Below are 24,860 nucleotides of genomic sequence, written 5' to 3' on the forward strand. Positions count from 1 at the left end.
GATCCCACATGCATGCTGCAACTAACAGTTCGCATGCCACAACTAAGGATCCAGTGAGCTGCAACTAAGGAGCCTGTATGCCACAACTAAGACCTGGTGCAACCAAATAAATAAAGAAATATTTTTAAAAATAAAAATAAAATGTAAACAAATTTAGATAAAATATGGAGTATATTTAGGAGAATAACTAGTGATGTGTTGTTACCTACCAATTAAAACACTTTGCACCATTTTATAAGAAGAGGGGGAAAGGGGTGATCTTACCTTCCTGGGAAACAATCTCCTGTGGCAAATCATCAATAAAATCTAAGTGCATTTCTATTGGTTCCTCAGATCCCAAAAGATTGTGGTCCACAGTGAAACGGCCCTTCTTTTCCTCTCTTTCTTTCAAAATAACCTAAAAGTCATTACCAGTCTTTAATTACTAATTACTCTTTAAGTACGTACTATAAAACAGGAACAGCAGCTCACTTAAAAAATGGATAAGAGGATTCTGGTTGGAAACTGACTGGCAAAAAGGTAAATGTAATTTTAGGCACTGCAGTTGAAGGAAGTACTATATCCAAAATAAAGGGAGGCAATATAATACTACAGCTATCAAACCACTTCTGCTTCATTCTTTAAATCCTAGTTGACAGACTATGGGTTCCCCCCAAATGGAGAAAATTAAAAGTTTGGAAACCGGCTCATATAGTTACATTAGATTTATCTGGTCATGGATTATCTCATTCTGCTCCTCCTGGTAACAATACTGAGTTAAACAGAGCAGATATTATCCCCAACTTACAGATGAAGAAGATGAGGATAAGAAAGGTTTGCCAAAACTACAAAAGCAGCACTGAAGTTAGTACTAGACTCCTGGCTTCTAATTTCTAGGGTCTAAAATTTTTGGAGACCTGTTTAACTTTTTTTTTTAACCTTATAGACAGAATTCATTCTCCAGGGCCTTGGTCAACACAGAAAAATAGTCATGATGCTGAGATCCTCAACCTCAAATTAACTAGTCATCATAAAGATGCATGTCTAAGAAGTTTTTACAATAATATGTTGGCTAAAACACCACAACTACTTTTGCAAACCAGATTTAAACCCTTATTTATCTTGTAAAATAAACACCCCCGGGTTACCTTTTTAAGTGCTGTGGGCCGTTTTAGTTTTGCAATTTCCTTTTCTTTTCCTTTTTTTGTTTTAGAGGAAGTAATGTCCAAAGAATTAAAGGATGTCAAACAGGGTTGACTTTTGGTTAAAGGTTTTCTGTTAGTAGAGTCTTTAGTGTGAAAAGAAGCTGCAGTGACCACTAAAAACAAACAAGAACATTAGTTTTACTTTTATGGCCAACTCTACCAACTTTCAAAATTTCTAATGATAAACCTGTAAGAACAAGAACATCCTCTTCTTGCGGAAAACAGACATCATAATACTAGGAGCAGTATATGGCTGTGCAATGTCCTTAAGATACAGCTGCAAAAAACCATTCTACCTCTGAAATTTCAAAACTCTGTACCTCTCCTTGTTCCTAACGAACCTAGGAATGATGCTTATGTAAGGCAGGTAGTCTATCATTCCGCTCCTCCTACTTCAGCCTGTCAGTAAAGAACGGTGATTTCCCCCTCTCGCCTGTACTCTGAGCACTACTCTGCACTTCTTCTGTGCCTGACTGGTTGTCATTCTCATTCTCCCATGGATACCCTCCACCCTTCAGCAGACCCAGCCTCTAATCTCAAGCCTCTCACGCTAGCAGAAAGGCTTTCCTGCTACTTCTCTGAGAAGATGCTTTCCAACATAAACTTTCAAGCCACCTGAGAGGAGCCAGCAGGCATCCTTACTCCCACTCAAGGCTCACCAACTACCTCTGCTTGTAATTCCATCACAGGATTAATTCCTCAGGGATTTTGCTCCATTCCTTTCCCCGTGCATCTTTCAAGTTCCTTCTTGACTTGACCCCCGACTCCTTCCCCTAACTTTCCAAAAGAAGTTAAAATCTCCACTATATAAAAGGAAGAAGAACAGGCAAACCAATAAAACCTCTCCCTTGACTGGCTTCTAAGGTACCATCACTCCCTTTTCTTTCCTCCATAATTTCTGAATAGTTGGCTTTCTCATTACTTCCCAAATCGTTATAATCTGGCCTCCGCCCTACCCACACTCTCTTGAAACTGCTACTGTCAAGATCACATATAACCTTGCAACTGCCAAATCTAGTTCTGAGTCTTTGCTCTATTCTAGTTTTTTCCAGAGTTTGTTACTGAAGACCACCACATCCTCTTTCTCAAAATTCTATCCTCATCTTCTGTGACATTACACTCTATTTTTCTCACTCTTCCTCAAACCTATTTTTCTGGTTCTTCTTCCTTCTGTCCTTTAACTCTCGAGCATTCTACAAGGCTTTATCCCTGAACATCTTTTTCCCAGTTTTTCTTTCCCCTGACAATCTTACATATTTCCACAGCTACAACAATCATCTCTATTTGAAATTCACTGACTTCTAACTTGAACTGCACATACCTAACTACATGTTAAATAGGAACCACCAGGATCTCCCTAACTAGCATTTCAAATACAACAGGGTCAGAGTCCGCTCTTCCCAAGAAAATTCTTCTTCCACGATCCTTATCCTGTTTGGTATCATCATATCCTTTACCACCACCACCAAATGCCTCCAAGTCAGAGAGTCTAGTCATCTTTGACCTGTTTCCGCATTCCATCAATTAAAAAACCCTATTAATTCCTTAAAATCCTTTTACATCTCTGCCATAGTCCCATCTTTCTTTTCGACTTTCCAAGAAAGCTGATTTCTTTGTAATCAGCACTTCCCAATTTAAACACTGGTGACAGGTTAGCGGTTAACCTAATTTCTATCTGTCAAGAATCTTACTCCCCCTTCAAAGCTCAGTCCAAATGCTATCACATATGAAGGCATTTGTAACATCCTCCCCATACATTCCTGTTGACATAAATCATTCTTTCTTCTATAAGTTCATAAAACTTTGCTGGCATCTTTCCTAAGGCACTGCTTTTTATTAGTTATGTGTGTATGTCTTTCTTTCAGATTAGATTGTAAACTTCTTGACCACAGGTATATCTTAATCATATCTGTAATTCCACAGTTCCTGACATCATACTTCGCACGCAGATATTTACATTTGTACATATTAACGTGCTAAACAAATCAAAGTCGTAATAATAAGCCACTTGAAGTTATCACAGGCTAATGATCTCTTTCTCAAAATAACTGGTTAAACTTTATTGAGTAATCACAACCCAGGCACTCTTCTATGCACTTCACATGCATCATTTCATTTACTTCACAAAACAACCCTGAAGCAGGTACTGCATTATCTCCATTTTAATGTGAGGAAACTGAAGCACAGGAAGATAAAATAACTCGCCAAGGAAAAACACAGAAGAACAGGATTCAAGAAGCAGCTCAACTCCAAAGCCCCTGAATGCAGCCACCAGACCACAGGCCTCCACAACACTGTTAACTCAGTTCCATTCCCTAGAGTCCTTTACTCTTAGTGAGATGTCGATGCTACCTTCCTCATCAACAACATGCAACTCTAAAGCTTAGTATGAGTTATTGTGAGTCAATATTATTTTTACTAACAATTACTCAAAGCTAAGGTTCATACTGGATGGATAACTAGCTATAGGTTTAAACATTTTGCACACACAAAGTTATAAACTGTTCCTTATTTTTTCATTTAAAAACAGTAGACCCTTTACATAGGAACAGAGGAAACAGCAATTCAATTCTACCTCTCAACATCAGTGCTTTTTGTTGGTGCCTTTCCCTTTATCTTATTCCTCACCCTCTAAAACAAAGACTGTGAAAAGAAATGAGAAAGCACGTCAAAGTTGCTGAGCTCTAACTCTGACGAGGTTGTTAAAATATAAATTACTGTTTCAATAGAAAGCCAGATCATTTTCTCGCTCCCTCCCTCCCCTCACTTCTCTCCCTCCCTCTCTCCCTTTCTCTCTCACACATGTAGATAAAATTTGATTAAACTCCTATGTTTTCCATTTGGTTTTAAATTGGATAATTTAACAGTTGTAGAGGCAAATTACTTGTGATTCTTATTGCTACCTTTGAAGAAGAGAAAAATTTGGGTGGTTCATAACATATACCAACAGACATTTGAACAGAGACCGAGAGGATCTGATGGAACAAACTACGCTGATGCCTGAGGGAAGAGAATTCCAGGTGAAGGCAAGAGCAAGCACAAAGACACAGCGAGGAGCACGCTGGATGGGTCTGTGGAACTGCAAGGGGGCTAACTCGGCTAGTGCAGTGTATGCCAGGGGAGAATGGTGATAAGGCCAAAAAGGATCAGCTAAGATATGACTTGGGACTCTGCCTTCGCTCCGAGTGAGATGACAAGCTACTAGAGGATTTTGAGCTTTTATTTGAAAAAGCTCACTCCTTTTAAGACAGACTGGGGGAATGAAAGTTAGGAGGTCACTTCACTATGGTTTGATGAGGGCTACTATGGTGGCAGGAGAGAACGTGCTGAGTAATAAGACTCTGAATTTTTTTAGGTACACATAATTTATATTAACAAAATCCAAAATACACAAACAAAGGCAAATAGCAAATTGCTCAGATTAATGATATCACCTGTATATGACAGAGGTCTGGTATTAGTAATTTGCCGCGCTTTCATGGCTTGCTGTTGCTTTTCCAGAGCTGCTAACATGTCCCCCAAATCTAGCTGCACAGGTGTTTTATTCTTTTTTCCAGCTGCCTTTGATAAAGCTTCCTGCAAGGTAAATTTGAAAACATTTTTCATTTTAGTATGAAAATGTGGCAATTTAAGATAATTCTATTTCTCACTCCTCCATCCATCCCCCCAAATCTACCAAATTAACTATCATATTTGTTCATAACAGTGAATACATACCTGTAGTTTTTTTTGCTCCATACTTATTTCTGAATATTCTTGAGCCGTGGCAAGGGCTGCTGCTAAAGCTTTCTTCTTCTGACTTTTTGCACGTTTAGGAACTGAGGTTGTAATGGGAATTGGTGTCTGAACTATATTGATTGGTGAGTTTTCAGGTAAATCATCCAACTGTGATAACCAGACAAAAACATTTGTCAGTGATCCCATACATGTCTAATCATAAGGAAAGACAATCTAGAATGTGAGATGTTCAACGGTATAACTGTACTAGACTCTTCAAAAGATTCAATTACATAAAGAACAGAGTGAGATGGTGGGACCATTCTAGACTGGGAGACTGGAAAATAACAGAGACAAAACAGCATAATGCAATAGGTGATAATTATCTGGATCCTGGACTGAAAACGAAATAACTCCAAGGTGAAGTTTTTCAACAAGTGGGGAAATTTTAGTACGGACTACATGTTTTATGATGTCATTTAATTAATGGTATTTTCTTGTCTGAAATGGAACTATGGATTTCAAAGGACAGTCTCTTTGTTCTGGCTGTGCTGAAAAGAAATACTAAAGATCAGTACTAAATACAGTGCTTCTTCTATACCATGCTGCCCCACAAGTCTTATACTTACCTGTAATATTTCTTTTCAACATAGCCATAGCTCAAAAGATGTTCAAATATTTTGCTTATCTTTTTTAAGAGTCACTTACTACTTTTGAAGAAAGTTTCTGTTGAATATTCTCATCTTTAACACTTCCATTCTCATTTAGTTCTCGAAATCCATCTTCATCCTGAAATAGTCCCACATTTTAAGTAAAAACAGAGTTCAAAGCAATAAGCTCTTAACTGTTTATAATGCTTAAGAGTAATGAAAAAGAGGGAAGTAATTTTTTAATTCAATGTTAAACTATTTAAAGTCAGTCTTAAAAAGGAAATCTCATTTCTCACATGCTAAAACACAGCTAATTTAATTATTCAAGGATGGGGACATATCCACACATGTCCATCCTTTGGATTTCTGCATCTACTATTCCATTTTTATTAATAATTCTACCCTAAGGTGGGTAGGTAAATAAAAAGAAATTCAAAAAGAATTTTATCACATTTCACATAATGTGGAAAAGATTTTTAAAAAATGGCTTAATATGAATACCATTAATATACTCCCTATTCCTTTACTACATATACCAATCAATAAAATTAAAAGTTAAAAAATGAAAATAAATTTCCTAGTCAAAGTAATTACTTAACCAATATCCTCCTTTACACTGAAATTTATTTCTAATATTTTTAACTAAATATAAGCATGGAACCAGTCATATGATTAAGTGCAAATAAAAAAATCTGCCACGTACTATTCTTGATAAAATAACTTGAGCTGTACTCTCAAGTCCCTGAGGTCAATTAATAAAGCTTATCTAAAATATTATTCACCTCTAGCCTCTGGCCTCAAGCATATTTAAACTCCATCTATTAACCCATTTTATATAAACTATGTAGCAAAAATGAGTTACCTGGGATGTTGCTCACCATCTTGACACAATTAAATTCTACTCATTCTTTAAAATCTATTCCAAATGTTATCCCTATCCTGCCTCAAACCCAAAGGGACTTATTTCTCTTTTCAACTTCAACCACAGCCAAGAAATAACCAGTGTGTACATGTCTACATTCCTCTATGACACAGTAACCTCCCTACGGGTAGCACATTCATTCACCTTAACGTATCATGCAGAGCACCTTGCTTTATACACGTAACAGGCCTCCAATGAGTGCCAGTTAGATGAATAAATAATAGGAACATTGCAATCAGAATATAAAGTGTCTGCTATTAGAGAAAGTAAAATAGACTTTTATCTTCCTTCTTCAAGATTCCCCTGGCTAGCAGCACAAATTAACTAGATTGAACTATTCAAGTTTGAAAAACTTAACAAATAGACACAACAACGATAATAAAAGTTAGTGAGAACGTTTCACACTAGTTGAAGTCCACATAAAATTAAGTTCTACCTCCACATGTTACCTCAAAATGACGAATACTCATGACAAAAATTTACAAAAATAAACATTAATAAAGTTAATGTTAGACTATATATAACCAAGACAAAAATGACAAGATAATTACATCTAAGTAACTTACAATCTACTAGCAGTCACATGTTAAGATGTAAAAAGTACTTATTATAATGTAAGAAAAATTAATTTCTTAATGGGAACATTTGCTATAACAATTTACGGATTTGAAAAAATACCTCAAAATATAAAGACTCAGAATTTGGGTCGCCTCTGTGACACTGATTGGGGTTTAACTGCTTATTATCTGGTCTCTTTTGCAAATTCTGTCTTCTTTCTGAGGAAGTACTATGTCTTCGGCATCTGAATCCAACCTAAATAAACCCCAGAAGGGGAAAATGTGTTATTTTTAAGTAAAATGTTTTATTGAAGTATAACATACAAAAATGTACCCAAAAGTGTACAACTCAATGAATTTTTTCATAAAGTACATAACTTATTGTAAAAGGTTAAAACTTTTGACAAATAACGTCATTATAATGAAAATACAAAAATGTGATAATTAGTGCATGTTACTTTTTCCCCTCATGCATGAATGCTTATATCAACTTTATTTGTAATGCCCCAAACTGGAAACAACCAAGATGTCCTTCATTGGGAGAATAAACTCACTGCGGTATACTCATCCTATAAAACAGTAGTCGGTCACAAAAAGGAACAAACTACTGATATACCCAACAATCTGTATGAATCTCCAGAAAACCACGCAAGTGAAAAAGCCAGTTCATTTATACAACATTCCTGAGATGACAAAATCATAAAAAAGGGGGAAGAGATTAGTGGATTTTAGGGGTTAAGGAGAGGCTGGTGGGGAAGGGAAGGGAGTTTGGCTATGAAAGGGCAACATGAGGGATCCTTGCAGTAACGTATCTGTTTGGAATCTTGATTACATTGATGTCAATACTGGGGTTGTGATATTGCACTATAGTTTTGCAAGATGTTGCCACTGGGAGAAACTGAGCATTATCTTTTTATAAAACTATCTTAAGTCTTTTAATATCTGTAGTTTTACTGTTTTTTAATTCCTAGGAAATAGTAAAAGTTTAAATCTTATTTATAAGAAAACAGACTTCAAAGAATAAAACTTTCATTCAATCACATAAATTAACCTATTAACCCATCTGCAAAATGTTCAACTGTCATAAAAGCAAGAAAAAACACATTAAGCATTTTAAGAATCTTAAGACAATCAAGTTCTCTCTCTTAAGTACCTAACGCAACTTACGTGAAATGCCTCCCCTAACCAGGACACTTAGAGAAGATGTGAAAAGTATGATCTTCTATATCAGTTACCCAAGAATTCTAACAATAAACGGAAACTTGAAGCGGACCAGGAGGTGCTGGCATATAGGCTTTGGATTATTAAAGCAAAAATATGCACACAAAGACCTGGAAGCACCTAGTCATTACCATGCTAAGCAACTGGTCTAAAAAGACTTGCTGATAAGAAACAGAATTTTTATACTCTCTTGGGAAGTAGGCTGTATGGCAGAACTATAGGCCAGAGGAGAGTCGTACAGTAAATGTAATTCTTCCTTAGAATATGCACTGTGACAACGGGGCTACTTCCTATAGCCTACAGGTACCTGTTAAGAAACTAGATAATCCATGTATCCAACAGTTTCTTGGTTTTAAATATTTACCTCATTTTAAACTAGACTCACGAACATAGATATAGAGATGGCCAAAGGAATACATATGTGATGATGCAAATTTTCATAAAATCCTTGACAGCATCAAGCTAGTAGCTATATGAACAGTTTCTATAAAATTATTTCAACTTTAAGGTCTGTTTTAAAAAGTTTCATAATAGGACTTCCCTGGTGGCACAGTGGTTAAGAATCTGCCTGCCAATGCAGGGGACACGGGTTAAAGCCCTGGGCCAGGAAAATCCCACATGCCGCAGAACAACTAAACCCCTGTGCCACCACTACTAAGCCTGTGCTATACAGCACGCGAGGCACAACTACTGAGCCTACGTGCCACAACTACTGACGCCTGAACGCCTAAAGCCTATCCTCCGCAACAAAGAAGCCACCACAATGAGAAGCCTGTGCACCACAATGAAGAGCAGCCCCCGCTCGCCACAACTAGAGAAAGCCTGCACAGCAATGAAGACCCAATGCAGCCAAAAATAAACAAACATATAATAAAATAAATCTTTTAAAAAAAAAGAGTAAAAAAAAATCTTTTTTAAATTGGCTCATAAAACGAAGTTCATACAAGGATGGTAAAACAAACGCAATTTACAATGTCCAGGTACTAAAGAAACAGCTTAATTCACATAAATTAACACTAAAATGACTACTAATAATCAAACCCCAATACAGGGATGAATAGAAGCAAGAGAATAATTCTTGAGTACAGCTCTTTGTTTTTTGTACAGTCACTATCACAAAAAAGTAAATGTAAATCTGCCCTCCAAACAGCATTACAATTATACCAAAATGTAAGCCCTGTTGTAAACCAGGGTTAGTATATATACATTAATGTTACAACACAAAAACAATTCTTTTAAAAAATAAATGCAACTTGATTTTTATACTTGGAGACATAAAGTTCCAAGATTAAATTAAAACCCCCAACCTAATGGTCCCAACAAAGTTCATAAGGACCAAATATGCAAGTATTTCAATTACTTCCTAGAATGAACTAATAACTCCCGCCTTTTAAGTTCTTCTAAGAAAAAAGTTTTGTTGCTAGAGAGTGGGCACACAAAACAGAACAAAGCAGAAACTACAGCTACAAATACATATTAAGATTCTTAAATTTAGACTAGCATAAAATTAATATCTAAAGATTTAGGTTTTTCTACTCTATTTACATAACAAAAAGAAAAATACTAGCAACTGACATATGAGGAATATGTACAAATTTATTTTCAGAAAACTACACAATACTTCTGAAGAACATAAAAAGGTGACTCAAAAATAGGAAGAGAGGGGACTTCCCTGGTGTCCAGTGGTTAAGCTTCCACTGCAAGGGGCCTGGGTACGATCCCTGGTGGGGGAACAAAGATCCTGCATGCCACACGGCACAGCCAAAAAATTAAAGGAAAAAAAAAAGGAAGACATTTTTTTCTAGAAAGATGCCACACCATAAAGCCAATCCATTCTCCCCGAGTTGATAGATTAATTTAACAACCAATGGAACAAAACAGAAAATCCAGAAATAGATTTTGAAATATATGGACATTTAATAGGTGATAAAGGTGGTTATCTCAAATAGGTGAAGTAATGGACTTGTCAACAGATAGTTGTGGGAGATTTAGGTAGCCACTTGAAAAATACAAAATAGGACCCATATCTTATAACATCCACCAAGACAAGCTCTAAATGGAATGAAGATTTAAATGTAAAAAAACACAAGAGTGTAAACACAACAGAGGAAAACAGGCAAACTCCTTTATAAAAATAAACAATGCTATTTAAAAGAAATCTGTACACTGCAATAATAATAATAAGCAAAGTCAAAAATAAAATCTAGCAAAATATTTGCAACTCATATTACAGACTAAAGGCTCCTAGAAATTAAAAAAATTTGATAAGAGCTTCATCAAATTGATTTAAAAATGTACAAAAACAGGGAATTCTCTGGCGGCCCAGTGGTTAGGACTCCACACTTCTACTGCAGGGGGCCCGGGTTTGATCTCTCGTCAGGGAACTAGGATCCCGCAAGCCACATGGCCCCCCCAAAAATAAAAATTTCCAAAATTAAAAAAATTTGTTAAGTGTACAAAAACAGAGAAATAGATCAAGACAGAAACAATGGGCAAAGAATATGACAAGTTCTTAGAAAAGCACAAACGGCCCTTAAACATATGTTAAGATAATCTTGAAAATACATGATTACTGAGGCTATATGGAAATAAGCACTCTCCACATTATTGTTGAGAATGCAAAACGGTACAATCTGGTGATATTCACCAAATAACAGAAATGACTTTACCTTTTCACTCAGAAATACCTTATCTAAGAATTTATTTTACTGCTATACACACAGATTTCTAAGTAATATTGCAACATGTCTATTAACAGCAATAGTTTACAAACAATTCAAGTGTCCATCGATAGGACTTCAGAAATTAACAAGGATATACCCATAAAACATCAGGAGTTGTTAAAAAAAAAACAACTCGGAAAATACACAAATACAGGGAAGAGGAGAAGACAAGTGGAGACAGGATGAAAATGAGACGGTTCATTGTACGACCTTTTTCATATGTTTTATTTTTCAACCTATTTGCAAAATAAAACCACGTTTAAAAACCTACGTTTTTAGATTCTGTCCATGATTTACAATTAAGGCTACATCAGAGTATAGAAAAAATCTGCTGTTTCAAATGTTAAAACACTGGTAAAAACATTAAAAATCACTGGATTGTACAGTAGTTAAAACAGCATGATAGGTGTGGGGAATCAAGATGGTGGAGTAGGAGGACGGGTGCTCACTCCCTCTTGCAAGAGCACCAAAATTACAACTAACTGCTGAACCATCGACAGAAAGACACTGGAACTCACCAAAAAAAACCACCCCACATCCAGAGACAAAGGAGAAGCCGCAATGATACTGTAGGAGGGGCGCAATCGTGTTAAAATCAAATCCCATAAATGCTGGGTGGGTGACTCACAAGCTGGAGAACAGTTATACTGCAGAAGTCCACCCTCTAAAGGGAGGGTTCTGAGCCCCATATCAGCCTTCCTAACCTGGGGGTCCAGCAATGGGAGGAGGAATCCCCAGAGAATCAGACTCTGAAAGCCAGCGGGATTTGATTGCAGGACCTCCACAGGACTGGGGGAAACAGAGACTCCACTCTTGGAGGGCACACAAAAAAGTGTGCTCACCAGGACCCAGGGGGAAGGAGCAGTGACCCCACAGGAGACTGAACCAGACCTACCTGCTGGTGTTGGAGGGTTGCCTGCAGAGGTGGGGGGCAGCTGTGGCTCACCGAGGAGACAGGGGCACTGGCAGCAGGGGTTCTGGGAAGTGCTCATTGGCGTGAGCCCTCCCAGAGTCCACCATTAGCTCCACCAAAGAGCCTGTAAGCTCCAGGGCTGGGTCGCCTCAGGCCAAACGACCATCAGGGTGGGAACACAGTCCCACCCATTGGCAGACAAGCAGATTAAAGTGTCACTGAGCTCCACCCACCAAATCGGGTTAAAGTTTTACTGAGCACCACCCACCCAGCCCAACCCACCATCAGTCCCTCCCATCAGGAAGCACCCATGAGCCTCCTAGACAGCTTCCTCCACAAGAGGGCAGGCAGCAGAATCAAGCAGTATCAGCAGTATTTCATCTTGTGGAACTGAAAATCACAGCCACAGAAAGATAGAGAAAATGAAAAGGCAAAAGACTTTGTACCAGATGAAGGGACAAGATAAAACACCAGAAAAACAACTAAATGAAGAGGAGAAAGGAACTCTTCCGGAAAAAGAATTCAGAATAATGATGGTGAAGATGATCCAGGACTTTGAAAAAAGATTGGATGCAAAGATCGAAAAGTTGCAAGAAAAGTTTACCAAAGACCTAGAAGAATTAAAGAGCAAACAAACAGATATGCAACACAATCACTGAAATGAAAAATACACTAGAAGGAACCAATAGCAGATTAACTGATTGGCAGAAGGACGAATAAGTGACCTGGAAGACAGAATGGTGAGAATCACTGATGTGGAAAAGAATAAAGAAAAAAGAATGAAAAGAATTGAAGACAGCCTAAGAGACCTCTAGGACAACGTTAAACGCACCAACATTCACATTATAGGGGTCCCAGAAGGAGAAGAGAGAGAAAAAGGACCTGAGAAAATACTGGAAGAGATTATAGTTGAAAACTTCCCTAACATGGGAAAGGAAATAGCTACCCAAGTCCAGGAAGTGCAGAGAGTCCCAGGCAGGATAAACCCAAGCAGAAACACGCCAAGACATATAGTAGTCAAATTGACAAAAATTAAAGACAGAGAAAAGTTATTAAAAGCAACAAGGGAAAAAAGACAAATAACATACAAGGGAACTCCCATAAGGGTAACAGCTGATTTCTCAGCAGAAACTACAAGCCAGAAGGGAGTGGCACGATATATTTAAAGTGATGACAGGGAAGAACCTACAACCAAGAATACTCTACCCAGCAAGGATATCATTCAGATTCAACAGAGAAATCAAAAGCTTTACAGACAAGCAACAGCTAAGAGAATTCAGCACCACCAAACCAGCCTTACAACAAATGCTAAAGGAACTTCTCTAAGGGGGAAACATAAGAGAAGAAAAGGACCTACAGAAACAAAAACAAAACAATTAAGAAAATGCTAATAGGAACATACATATCCATAATTACCTTGAATGTAAATGGGCTAAATGCACCAACCAAAAGACACAGACTGGCTGAATGGATACAAAAACAAGACTCATATATATGCTGTCTACAAGAGACCCACTTCAGACCTAGGGACACATACAGACTGAAAGTGAGGGGATGGAAAAAGATATTCCATGCAAATGGAAATCAAATGAAAGCTGGAGTAGCGATACTCATATCAGCTAAAATAGACTTTAAAATAAAAAATGTTACAAGAGACAAGAAAGAACACTACATAAAGATTGAGGGATCAATCCAAGAAGAAGAGATAACAATTATAAATATATATGCACCCAATATAGGAGCACCTCAATACATAAGGCAAATGCTAACAACTATGAAAGAGGAAATCGACAGGAATACAATCATAGTGGGGACTTTAACACCCCACTTACACCAATGGACAGATCATCCACACAGAAAATTAATAAGGAAACACTTTAAATGACACAATAAATCAGCTGGATTTAATAGATATCTATAGGACATTGCATACAAAAACAGCAGATTACACATTCTTCTCAAGTGCACATGCAACATTCTCCAGGACAGATCACATTTTGGGTCATAAATCAAGCCCTGGTAAATTCAAGAAAATTTAAATCGTATCAAGCATCTTTTCTGACCACAACGCTATGAGATTAGAAATCAGTTACAGGAAAAAAACTGTAAAAAACACAAACACATGGAGGCTAAACAATACACTACTAAATAACCAACAGATCACTGAAGAAATCAAAGAGGAAATCAAAAAATACCTAGAGACAAATGACAATGAAAACACAACGATCCAAAACCTATGGGATGCAGCAAAGGCAGTTCTAAGAGGGAAGTTTAGAGCGATACAATCCTACCTCAAGAAACAAGAAACATCCCAAATAAACAATCTAACCTTACACCTAAAGAAACTAGAGAAAGACGAGCAAACAACACCCAAAGTTAGTAGACGGAGAGAAATCATAAAGATCAGAGCAGAAATAAATGAAATAGAGACAAAGAAAACAATAGCAAAAATCAATAAAACTAAAAGCTGGTTCTTTGAGAAGATAAATAAAATTGATAAACCGCTAGCAAGACTCATCAAGAAAAAGAGGAAGAGGACTCAAATCAATAAAAAAAAAACAAACAGCATGATAAAGGTGCAAAAATCTCATAAATGGAACAAAAAAGCCCAGAAACAGAACCTAAGACATAAGAAATTAGCAAAGGATTAAAAGGGTAGCACAAATCAGAAAAAGTAATGGATTACAATGTTAAAACAACTGGTTAACTACTGGGAAAATCAACCTCCTTATGTTGTACCATGCATCAATAAAAAAAATCTCAGATAAAAAAGTTTTGAAAACATTACGTTGTAAAAAAGAAGCAGAAAATACAAGTGAATATTTACTAGATTTCTAAGACTTTTTAAGCCTAAAAACAATCAGAAATTGCAAAGGGGGAAAATATTTTGACTTAAAAGAAGAAATAAAGATTCTGCATATCAAAAATCAAACTACACACTTAAGAAAAGTATAACAAAGCCTCAGAAGTAGAAAATACACGCATTGTTCAACCTCTGGCTCGAGTTCTTTTGGAATGAAGAGAGACAAAATAAGCAAATGTTTATGCATTTCCATAATTTTCTGTTTTGTGTTTTTTCACCATTCCGCATCAGTTTTGAGGCAGAGACAAAATGTTTTCCTGTATCAGTATTATTTCCTCTCTCGTGGGCTACTGATAGCAAAAGTACCAGTACTGAGATTGCAAACTTGGCAGGTCTAGCAGTTACAATTTCAGCATAAAATTTCACTTAACCAAACATTCCATAGATTTTGTTTAATCTATATAAACCATTCTTGTTTTACCTCTTTTGTTTTTAATCAAATAAAGCTAGACTGCTTCACAAGCCTGCCACAAACAACGACTCATTTTCGCAACAACCATAGGGGAGAAGGCATTATTCTACTTGTTTTCTCGACAGCCTAATTAACATTAGGGGTACATATAAAGTACTTCACTTTAGGGAGGCAAAGGCACACCAGCCAAGTATTTGGTTTATTCAATCCATTAGTAACTTACTCTTATTTAAGGAATCTTATTTAAGGATTCCTTATTTAAGGAATCCAGGAACACTATCCAAAAATTAAAAAGGAAAAATATTGACCAATCAACACCTCCCTGTTTTCACAGACAACCAATGCAGGAAGACAGTTATTGGAAGTTCCTGGCAGTATGTAACTTGCTGTGCTCTTCCCAAGATCAGGAAGCTGCCCAGTCTGGCCACATTATGCACAAGGCAGCCATCACTATGGTACTGCAACAAGCACTGAGTATGGCTTGTGGTCTTTATAGTCAAGTAAAGACATGAGGACAAGGCTGCAGTTCTGAAGTTCAAGATGAAGCAGGACTGAAGAGTATTCTTTTTCAAAATTATAAAATACACACATATATTTCTTAAATACAGAAAAGTAGAAAATGGTACAATATACATCCCACCTACATTCAACATCCTGCCATTCTGTTTCATTATTTAAATTATAATTTTATTGGCAAAGCCATTTAAAAGTTACAGATATCATGTCATTTTAAACAACACAATATGTATCACCAAAAATTAAGAACATTGCCCATCAAAACCAACATACCATTTATAATAATTCATCTCACACTACTCAAATTTCTCCAACCTAATCCAAATTACCTGTGAATTATTTCTTTGTTCAGCCTGCCTTCCTCCTCTAGAAAATGCCTGATTTTTTTCCATCCAAGGTTTTTTCTGAGTTGCCTGGCAAGTTACATTGGACCAATTTACACCACCTGTAATAAATGAGATTTTAAAATATAATTTAACTGTAAAGATGCCAAAACCTAACAGGCCCCCTAACTTCACATACTGAAACTCAGTCACTATAAATACAATACTGGAAAATTTTCCATAAACTTTAAGTGGTATTCCAGTTCTTAGTAATACAAGTGTCATCTTACAGAATACCTCTAGCTGGAATTTTCTCAATTTCATCAACAAAACTCTACTTTCAAATTGACTTGAATTTCCTCAGAAGATTTCTAATATTTTTGCAGCATCAGCAAGCTTCATGCTTAAAAACAAAGCTGTGACATAGACAAAGAAGAAAGTATAGCAAAAACACTATGCAGAAAATAAGTACCTGCACATATAGATGATTCCACATGCTAAAAATAGAAACAAAAAAGACAATTATTTTCTGCTTAAGACTAAATACCATATACCTTGCAAAACATTTCATAATTCCATTTAGTGTGAAGCATGCTTATTATAATCTTAGAAAAAAATACTTCTCCATAAGTATTTTTATATTAATAAAACATACAAAATACATTTTTAACTATCCTATTATTATAGGAATTGTTCATGAAAATAGATACTTCAGCTTTAGCAGAGGACACAAAATAATACTGACATAGATGACTGATGAGGAAATCAAAGTAATGCCACATACACTGATGGTGCTAGAATCAGGATTTCTCAAAGCCCCAGCTGCAGGCTGGTTGTTGCTGTGTTTGGGACTGCAGTAGCCACTGTCACTGTCAATGTCAGCTTCACTAGCCCCCTGCTCACTGGAGGATTCAGCAGCAGGGTGAGATGCTCTTCTCCTCCTGCCTTTGGCCTTCCAGAGCATCGCGGCAGAGCTCTCCGACAGAGATTTGTTAGCGATATCTGACGGGAAATCTGTAAAGCAAGAAAAGTGTGCCAGTTCTTTTTGAGAACAAGTTGATCAACTTTGGTTAAATCATCATTAAAACTGTAAGAGAATAAAGATACCTAACTTTATAAATAGAGAAAGCAGGTGAAAACTTTTTGAAAACATCAAAAGGTTAAGATGCTCCTGAGAAGTTGGTTTATAATATATGTTTATTATGAAAAGAGAATATCTGTATAACTAAAGTATTTATATAATTAATATTACAGAATAATTAAAACAAACCACCATCACCCATTTAAGAAAGCGAACACCAATCCTTTGAAATTCACTGCATGCCTCCTCTACCACTGCATTCTCTTCCTCCCTCGGAGGTTACCACTATTATGAATTGTGTTTATCATCCTTCAGTATTTTTAAAATACATTTATTTATTTATTTACTTATTGGCTGTGTTGGGTCTTCGTTGCTGCACATGGGCTTTCTCTAGTTGTGGCAAGCGGAGGCTACTCTTCATTGTGGTGCGCAGGCTCCTCACTGCATTGGCTTCTCTTGTTGTGGAGCACAGGCTCTAAGCACATGGACTTCAGTAGCTGCGGCACACAGGCTCAATAGTTGTGGCTCATGGGCTCTAGCGCGCAGGCTCAATAGCTGTGGTGCACGGGCTTACTTGCTCCACGGCATGTGGAATCTTCCTGGAGCAGGGATTGAACTTGTGTCCCCTGCATTGGCAGGCAGATTCTTATCCATTGAGTCACCTAGGAAGTCCCCCTTCACTTTTTTTTTTAGATTTTATTTTATTTTTTAATTGTATTTTCTTTTGGTTCTTTATTGGAATGTAATTGCTTTACACTCTTGTACCAGTTTTTGAGGTATACCAAAGTTAATCAGCTGTATTTATATACATATCCCCTATTCCCTCCCTCCCGCGACTCCCCCCCACCCTCCCCGTCCCAGCCCTCTAAGGCATCACCCATCATCGAGCTGATCTCCCTTTGTTATATAGCAACTTCCCACTGGCTATCTATTTTACAGTTGGTAGTATATATATGTCTGTGCTACTCTCTCACTTCATCCCAGCTTCCCCTTCGCCCCCCGTCCCCTCAACCCCGTGTCCTCCAGTCCATTCTCTGCATCTGCATCCTTCTTCTTGTCTTGTCACTGGGTTCATCAGCACCATTTTTTTTTTTTTTAGATTCCATATATATGAGTTAGCATACAATATTTGTTTTTCTCTTTCTGACTTACTTCACTCTGTATGACAGACTCTAGGGCTATCCACCTCATTACATATAGCTCCATCTCATCCCTTTTTATGGCTGAGTAATATTCCATTGTATATATATGCCACATCTTCTTTATCCATTCATTTGTTGATGGGCATTTAGGTTGCTTCCATGTCCTGGCTATTGTAAAGAGTGCTGCAATAAACATTATGGTACATGTTTCTTTGGGGATTATGGTTTTCTCTGGGTATATGCCCAGGAGAGGGATTACTGGATCATATGGTAGTTCTATTTGTAGTTTTTTAAGGAACCTCCAAACTGTTTTCCATAGTGGCTGTATCAACTTACAGTCCCACCAACAGTGCAAGAGGGTTCCCTTTTCTCCACACCCTCTCCAACATTTGTTGTTTCTAGATTTTTTGATGATGGCCATTCTGACCGGCATGAGGTGATACCTCATTGTGGCTTTGACTTGCATTTCTCTGATGATTAGTGATGTTGAGCATCTTTTCATGTGTTTGTTGGCCATCTGTATGTCCTCTTTGGAGAAATGTCTATTTAGGTCTTCCGCCCATTTGTGGATTGGGTTATTTGCTTTTTTGGTATTAAGCTGCATGACCTGCTTGTATATTTTGGAGATTAATCCTTTGTCTGTTGCTTCGTTGGCAAGTACTTTCTCCCATTCTGAGGGTTGCCTTCCTGTCTTGTTTATGGTTTCTTTCGCTGTGCAAAAGCTTTTAAGTTTCATGAGGTCCCATTTGTTTATTCTTGATTTTATTTCCAAGATTCTAGGAGGTGGGTCAAAAAGGTTCTTGCTTTGATGAACCCCTTCACTTTTTAAAATAGATTTACCGTGGATTTTTGTATTCCTAAAACATAAACCATGTACTTTTGCAGTTTTAGTTTTATACTAAACTATATTATGAAATCATACTATCCACATTCTTCTGTGACTTGCTTCCCCCTGCTCCTACCCCCTCCCCCAAACATTGACTGGTTTTGAGATTCTGATGCATGTGGCTGTAATTCATTAAGGTCACTATAATCTAGAATGGCTGTGTATAAATATACCACAATGCATTTATCCTTTGTACCACTGATGGGACACTGGGGTTGTTTTGGGGTTTTGCTATTAACAACAGTACTGCTGTAAACATTCTTATATAGACATATGAATGTGTATGTGTGCATGTGAAAGTTTCTCTAAGGTAAATACTGCTAGGTCTTTGGGGATACACATAACATTCAACTTTACTTGGTAATGACAAATCATTTTCGAAGGTGGTTAAAACAGTTTACACTCTAATGGCTGGACATAAATATTCCCACTGATGCACATATTCACCAAATACCTGACACTGTCCTCTAAGGCTATAATTTTTGCCAATTGTTGGATATAAAACAATGGCTCATTGTGGGTTTTAATTTGCATTTTCCTGCTTAATAATGAGGTTGAGAATCTTTTTTCATGCTGTTAGCCATTCATGTTTTCCCTTCTGTGAAATACTGTTAATTTTACTTTTGGATTGTTTGACTTCTGCCTAATTTTTCTACGAAGTTGTGTTTCTCATTTTTGTATTTCACAAATTATAAGACATTAAAAAATCTCTTACAATCTCCTCCTAACCTATCACAAATATTCCTTTTTCCACATGATTTTTTCCCACAAGCTTTTTTTCACATACACAATTTTTCCATATATAATTTTTATACAGAATCAACATAATTTTTGAGCTGCACTCTGTTTAACATTATGTATATGTTCATTAATTATAACATATGAAGGCCCCATATTATTCCATTAAGTGGATGTCCTGGACACTTCATTTGACTGTCGCCTGTTACTGAACATTGAGAAGTTTTCATTGTTTTCAATGTTTTTTTCTGTGCTGTTGCAGTGTAATACACCTTTAACCAAACAGTTCCTTTTCCTTCTAGGGGGAGATACCATTTGGATACATTCACCTGAGTAGGACAACTGGGTCAAAAGATTCCTATAGTTCTGCCAAATTGTTTCAGCTCCTTGGCAGCACTGCATTCCAGGGGCCCTGAGCACAAGGTGGGATCATTTTCTTATTGACTCATATGAACTCTTTATATGTCCTCATATTAATCCTTTGTCAGTTATATGCATGGTAAAAATCTTTTCCAAAATTTGTGGCTTGTTCTTTCACTCACTCTTGATAAACAGAAATTCTTAATTTTAAAAATAGTTCTCTCCCTGCAATCATAAAGATATCTGCCTATATTTTTTTCTACATGTGGTTTTCCCATTTAAGCCCTTAATCCACCTGGAATAGATCTGCATAATGTATATGTTAGGGGTCTGTGATGCTCTCTCTGTCATTTTCCTTATATGTGTTTCCACATACATGTGAGTCTGTTTCTGGGCTCTCTGTTCTGCTTGATTTTTGCATACTGAATTTTATATATAATATTTTTGTATAAGCCTATAAAAAGTAAAATGGCTTCATAGGTCTTGATATCTAGAGGAAAAGTTATTTTCCAGGGATGTCTTGGCTCCTCTCAGACCAGTGCACCTTTATTTCAGAATTATTTTGCCAAGTTCCCAAAAAATCCCCATTGGAATCTTGATTAGAACTGCACTGAATCTATAGACTAACAGGGAAAAATGCCATTTGCAACAACAAATCATCCTGAATGAGCATGCTATTTAGGTCTTTTAAAAAAATGTCATAAAGTTATAGTTTTCTGCATCAGTGTCTTATCTTTTGTCAGTTGTATGACAGAAACTATATTTTTGTTGCTATTGTAAATAATCTTTTCTTAAATTTTGTGTCAGCAGCACACTGAAATGCAATTAACTTTTGTATATTATCTTATATCTAGCATGTTACTAAGCTCTTTTAAACATATGAGCTTGTGTTCAAGAGCAAAAATTTGTTACAAATTCCTTTATATTATACTTTTCATTCTACCTATAACTGAAACAAACTAAAAAATAAGAATACTGATAGAAGGTATAATCTACTCAAATTATACCTTCATCTTTTCACTTTCTAATTCTTATGCTTCAGAAGACTGTCTTTGTGGACACTTAATGAGCAAACCAAAGATGTTAGGATAAATTTTTAAAGCAGTTCCAGGGTTTAAAGCATGTAGAAATGGGTCACTATGTCTAGGAACAACCAAAACATAGAAAACTTTGCCATATATTACCTTGTGACTCTTTCCCATAGCCACTCCAAGCATTTGTCAGTCTGTTAATCTCATCGCTTTATGCCCTACCAATCACACAATGACTGCACTATCAGCAAGGTTGTTTTTTAACTGATTCCCAAGTCCTTTCTTGCTCCCAATAGACCTAAGCAATTGTAAAAGGATAACTGAATAGACGTCCAGCAGAAAAGGTACAGTCCAAATGCAAGTGTGTTTGTGCCATCTAATTCATTTCAAGCCAAACAGCATTTCTGTGAAAACTGCAGAGGTTAAAAAGCAAATGTGCCTTTGAACACATCTAATTCCTAGCCTTGGATCATTAATAAGGATTTTTTTTAATGACAATGGGTGAGAGAAGACAGCCATCTACTCTATAGCTACTAAGCTAAGAGATACAAAATGAAATTTCACAATATAAACTGGAAAATAGCGAGAATACTGTAAGACTATTAATTCTTATCTATTACCAGAATAAAGCTTTGTACTTTAATGCTTATACAGTCCTCTAAAAAACTTATGACAAAATGATATCCAACTAGTCCAAAATTTTTACTTGTTTGAGGATACAAGTGTCACTCATAGGTCTGGTTCAGATCTATACTAAAATATGGTGCAGAAAACTTGGTAAGTTCTATAAAGATATTAGAAGATGTTAGGATGTTTTACAAAGGATTTTAATCTAGTTATAAAACACATACAATTCTGATTTCTACCAAAATGAGTCCCTCAAATTTCGACAATGTCTATAAAATTCCATCTCTGACTTCTGAACTGCTCCATTACCATAAGGTAATAAGAAAATCTCAAATCCTGTTCAAAACTGTACATAAACCAGCACGCAAGCTGAAAGAACATTAAGGACATGGACTGTTTTATCTTTCCTAGAGAATTTCACAAAGTGGCAGGATAAATGGAAGAATGAAAGTCTAGAATCCTAAAAAGTGGTAGAGTCCATGGAGTTTCTTGGTTGCCTAGTAGTTAGGATTTGGTGCTTTCACTGTGGATACCCAGGTTTGATCCCTGGTGGGGGAACCTTCCTGTGTGCTTTGCAACATTGCCAAAATACAAAGAAAAGGGAAAAAAAAAGTGGTAGAGTCCACAATTATAAAGTCAATGCATGACCACAGATGAAAATCAGTGATGTATACACAGAGAACTGATTTGTGGTTGCCGGGGGTGGGTGGGAGAGGGATGGATTGGGAGTTTGGGATTAGCAGATGCAAACCATTATATATAGAATGGATAAACAACACGGTCCTACTGTATAGCACAGGGAACTATATTCAGTATCCTGTGATAAACCATAATAGAAAAGAATATAAAAAAAGAATGTATACATATGGATAAGTGAATCACTTTGCTGTACAGCAGAAATTAATACAACATTGTAAATCAACTATACTTCAATAAAATAATTTTTTTTTTTGGCCATACCATGCAATATGTGGGATCCCCAACCAGGGACTGAACCCATGCCCCCTGCAGTGGAAGCGCAGAACCCTAACCACTCACTGGACTAACAGGGAATTCACTCAATAAAATAATTTTTTGAAAAAAACCTATGATGTATATATGTAAGAAAACTTGCCTTACCAGTTTGCTGTGAAGCATCTACCAGTAGCACAATTTTTGATCGATTATCAGGACCTGCTGCATTTGTCTCTTTCTGAGTAGCTACATTTTTCACCAGTGGTCTTTTGCTTTTTATGTGCGGTTGTAAAAGCTGTTGCTGATTAAAGTTAAAAAAAAAATTAAGATCTTATTCAATGTACTAAACATTATAAAATATACATCCTTTATAAAATATACTTAATGTAGGCTACAAATTAGTGACTCCCAACTCATGAGGAAACAGGATTACTGTGTTAGGATTTCATGAAATTATTTGTAGCCAATCATAATAGGCTAAATAATGTATTATACACACATTTATATACTATTTCTTAAATAGCCAATACTACAATTAATAAAATATAAATTCATTTTAATTGTCATTTGCATTTTTAATTTTCTCAATCAATAACTAATAAATAAGAGTATAATCATGTCAAATAAGGGGTTGTAAATTTTTATTCAAAAGAGTAATAAAAAGGATGTAACTTATCCAAAAGTTAAATTTTAGCAATGAATTACAAAACAAATTTCTGCCTTAGAGTTTAAAAAGAAAATATTAAAAAGCTGATCCTTTCCTTCATTTTTTTAATTTTTTTAATTTATTTTTTTGGGGGTACACCAGGTTCAATCATCTGTTTTTATACACATATCCCCGTATTCCCTCCCTTCCTTGACTCCCCCCGCCTCGAGTCCCCCCCACCCTCCCCACCCCAGTCCTCTAAGGCATCTTCCATCTTCGAGTTGGACTCCCTTTCTTTCCTTCATTTTTAAAAATATGAGTATTCATCACTTAATAGTAATTTAAACAACAGAACTCCAAATTTAACTTCTTAGATTCAAGTGCTGGAAATGCACTGTGAGAAATCATGTTACTTCAAAAGCTGAAAATTATATACATACTATTGTCTTCTTTTCATTCTCAAAGGTCCCAAAAGAATGTCCCTTGACCCAGAATATTTCCATGAACAAAGACTAAAAAGCTTTTCAAAGCAACTTCTCCTGTTTGTTTGTATTTTAATCTGTAAAAAATTATGCCAGAAGACAGCAAAAACTTTTCACCAAAGAGGCTGGGCTAATGGAATCTAGAAAAGCATCAACTCCTTGACAATAACAGTCGTAAGATGCATCTAATCACTTTGTGTTCTATTAGCTTAAAAGTGCTAAGAAGAAACATGGTTTTTCTTCTTATTTGCTTTGATATTATGGCCTCAACAGAAAAGTAACCTTTCAGTTAAGAAACAGTCACCTAGAATTAACCTTAATCCTCCTGTGACTTCAAGGCCTTTGTGTCTTCTTTTTTTTACTTAATCAAAGGCTGGTGCCGACAAAAGGTCATTTCACACATTTATCTTTAATTTTCTTTAGCCCTAGGTGACCTTGTGTTCACAGAATATAGTAAGCATCCCTTGAATAACAAAGTGCTATTCCTACTAAAAACTGACAGAATAGAAACAATGAAGTTTAAGAGACAAATGTTCTTTTCCATAATATCTCCGGCTTATTTCTGAAGACTGAAACATCTTCATGTGCACTAGCCACTCAACACTGCTAGCAAAGGATTCAAACTGATCACTTACGAAAACGGGTGTCACTATGCAATTTTTATCACTGAATTAAAATATTTGGAAATATCTGTGCATTACGCTTATGTAAACTGTCTAAAGGAACTTGAAGATGACTGTAAATCATATCACAATTTAAGAATGAGGAACAAAAGTAACAGAAAAAATATTTTACAAATGCTATACCACTGACTGTTTTTTAACAGTAAATTTAGCATTAAAGGCTAATCAATACAAGTAGCAAATTACTTATATTATTACTAATGACAGAAATATTAAACACAAAAGCCAA

At 36.3% G+C, this 24,860-nt stretch overlaps 1 protein-coding gene across 2 annotated transcripts in view; it reads right to left on the bottom strand.

The window, feature by feature from the left end:
* Positions 1 to 24,860, bottom strand: part of SECISBP2L (SECIS binding protein 2 like) — a 55,097-nt gene that overhangs the window by 19,779 nt on the left and 10,458 nt on the right. Inside the window, exons 4-13 of one of the 2 annotated variants that reach the window (XM_057722121.1) lie at positions 22,986 to 23,121; positions 16,786 to 17,015; positions 16,474 to 16,498; positions 16,008 to 16,123; positions 7,152 to 7,286; positions 5,610 to 5,690; positions 4,902 to 5,069; positions 4,619 to 4,760; positions 1,128 to 1,297; positions 265 to 397 (exon numbers count right to left, since the gene is read on the bottom strand). In XM_057722121.1, the coding sequence (XP_057578104.1) occupies positions 265 to 397; positions 1,128 to 1,297; positions 4,619 to 4,760; positions 4,902 to 5,069; positions 5,610 to 5,690; positions 7,152 to 7,286; positions 16,008 to 16,123; positions 16,474 to 16,498; positions 16,786 to 17,015; positions 22,986 to 23,121 (1,336 nt within the window). The remainder of the gene's footprint in view (positions 1 to 264; positions 398 to 1,127; positions 1,298 to 4,618; positions 4,761 to 4,901; positions 5,070 to 5,609; positions 5,691 to 7,151; positions 7,287 to 16,007; positions 16,124 to 16,473; positions 16,499 to 16,785; positions 17,016 to 22,985; positions 23,122 to 24,860) is intronic. The other variant, XM_057722123.1, reaches the window with a different exon arrangement.

This window comes from Hippopotamus amphibius, chromosome 2, assembly GCF_030028045.1.
Source record: "Hippopotamus amphibius kiboko isolate mHipAmp2 chromosome 2, mHipAmp2.hap2, whole genome shotgun sequence".
Taxonomy (NCBI): domain Eukaryota; kingdom Metazoa; phylum Chordata; class Mammalia; order Artiodactyla; family Hippopotamidae; genus Hippopotamus; species Hippopotamus amphibius.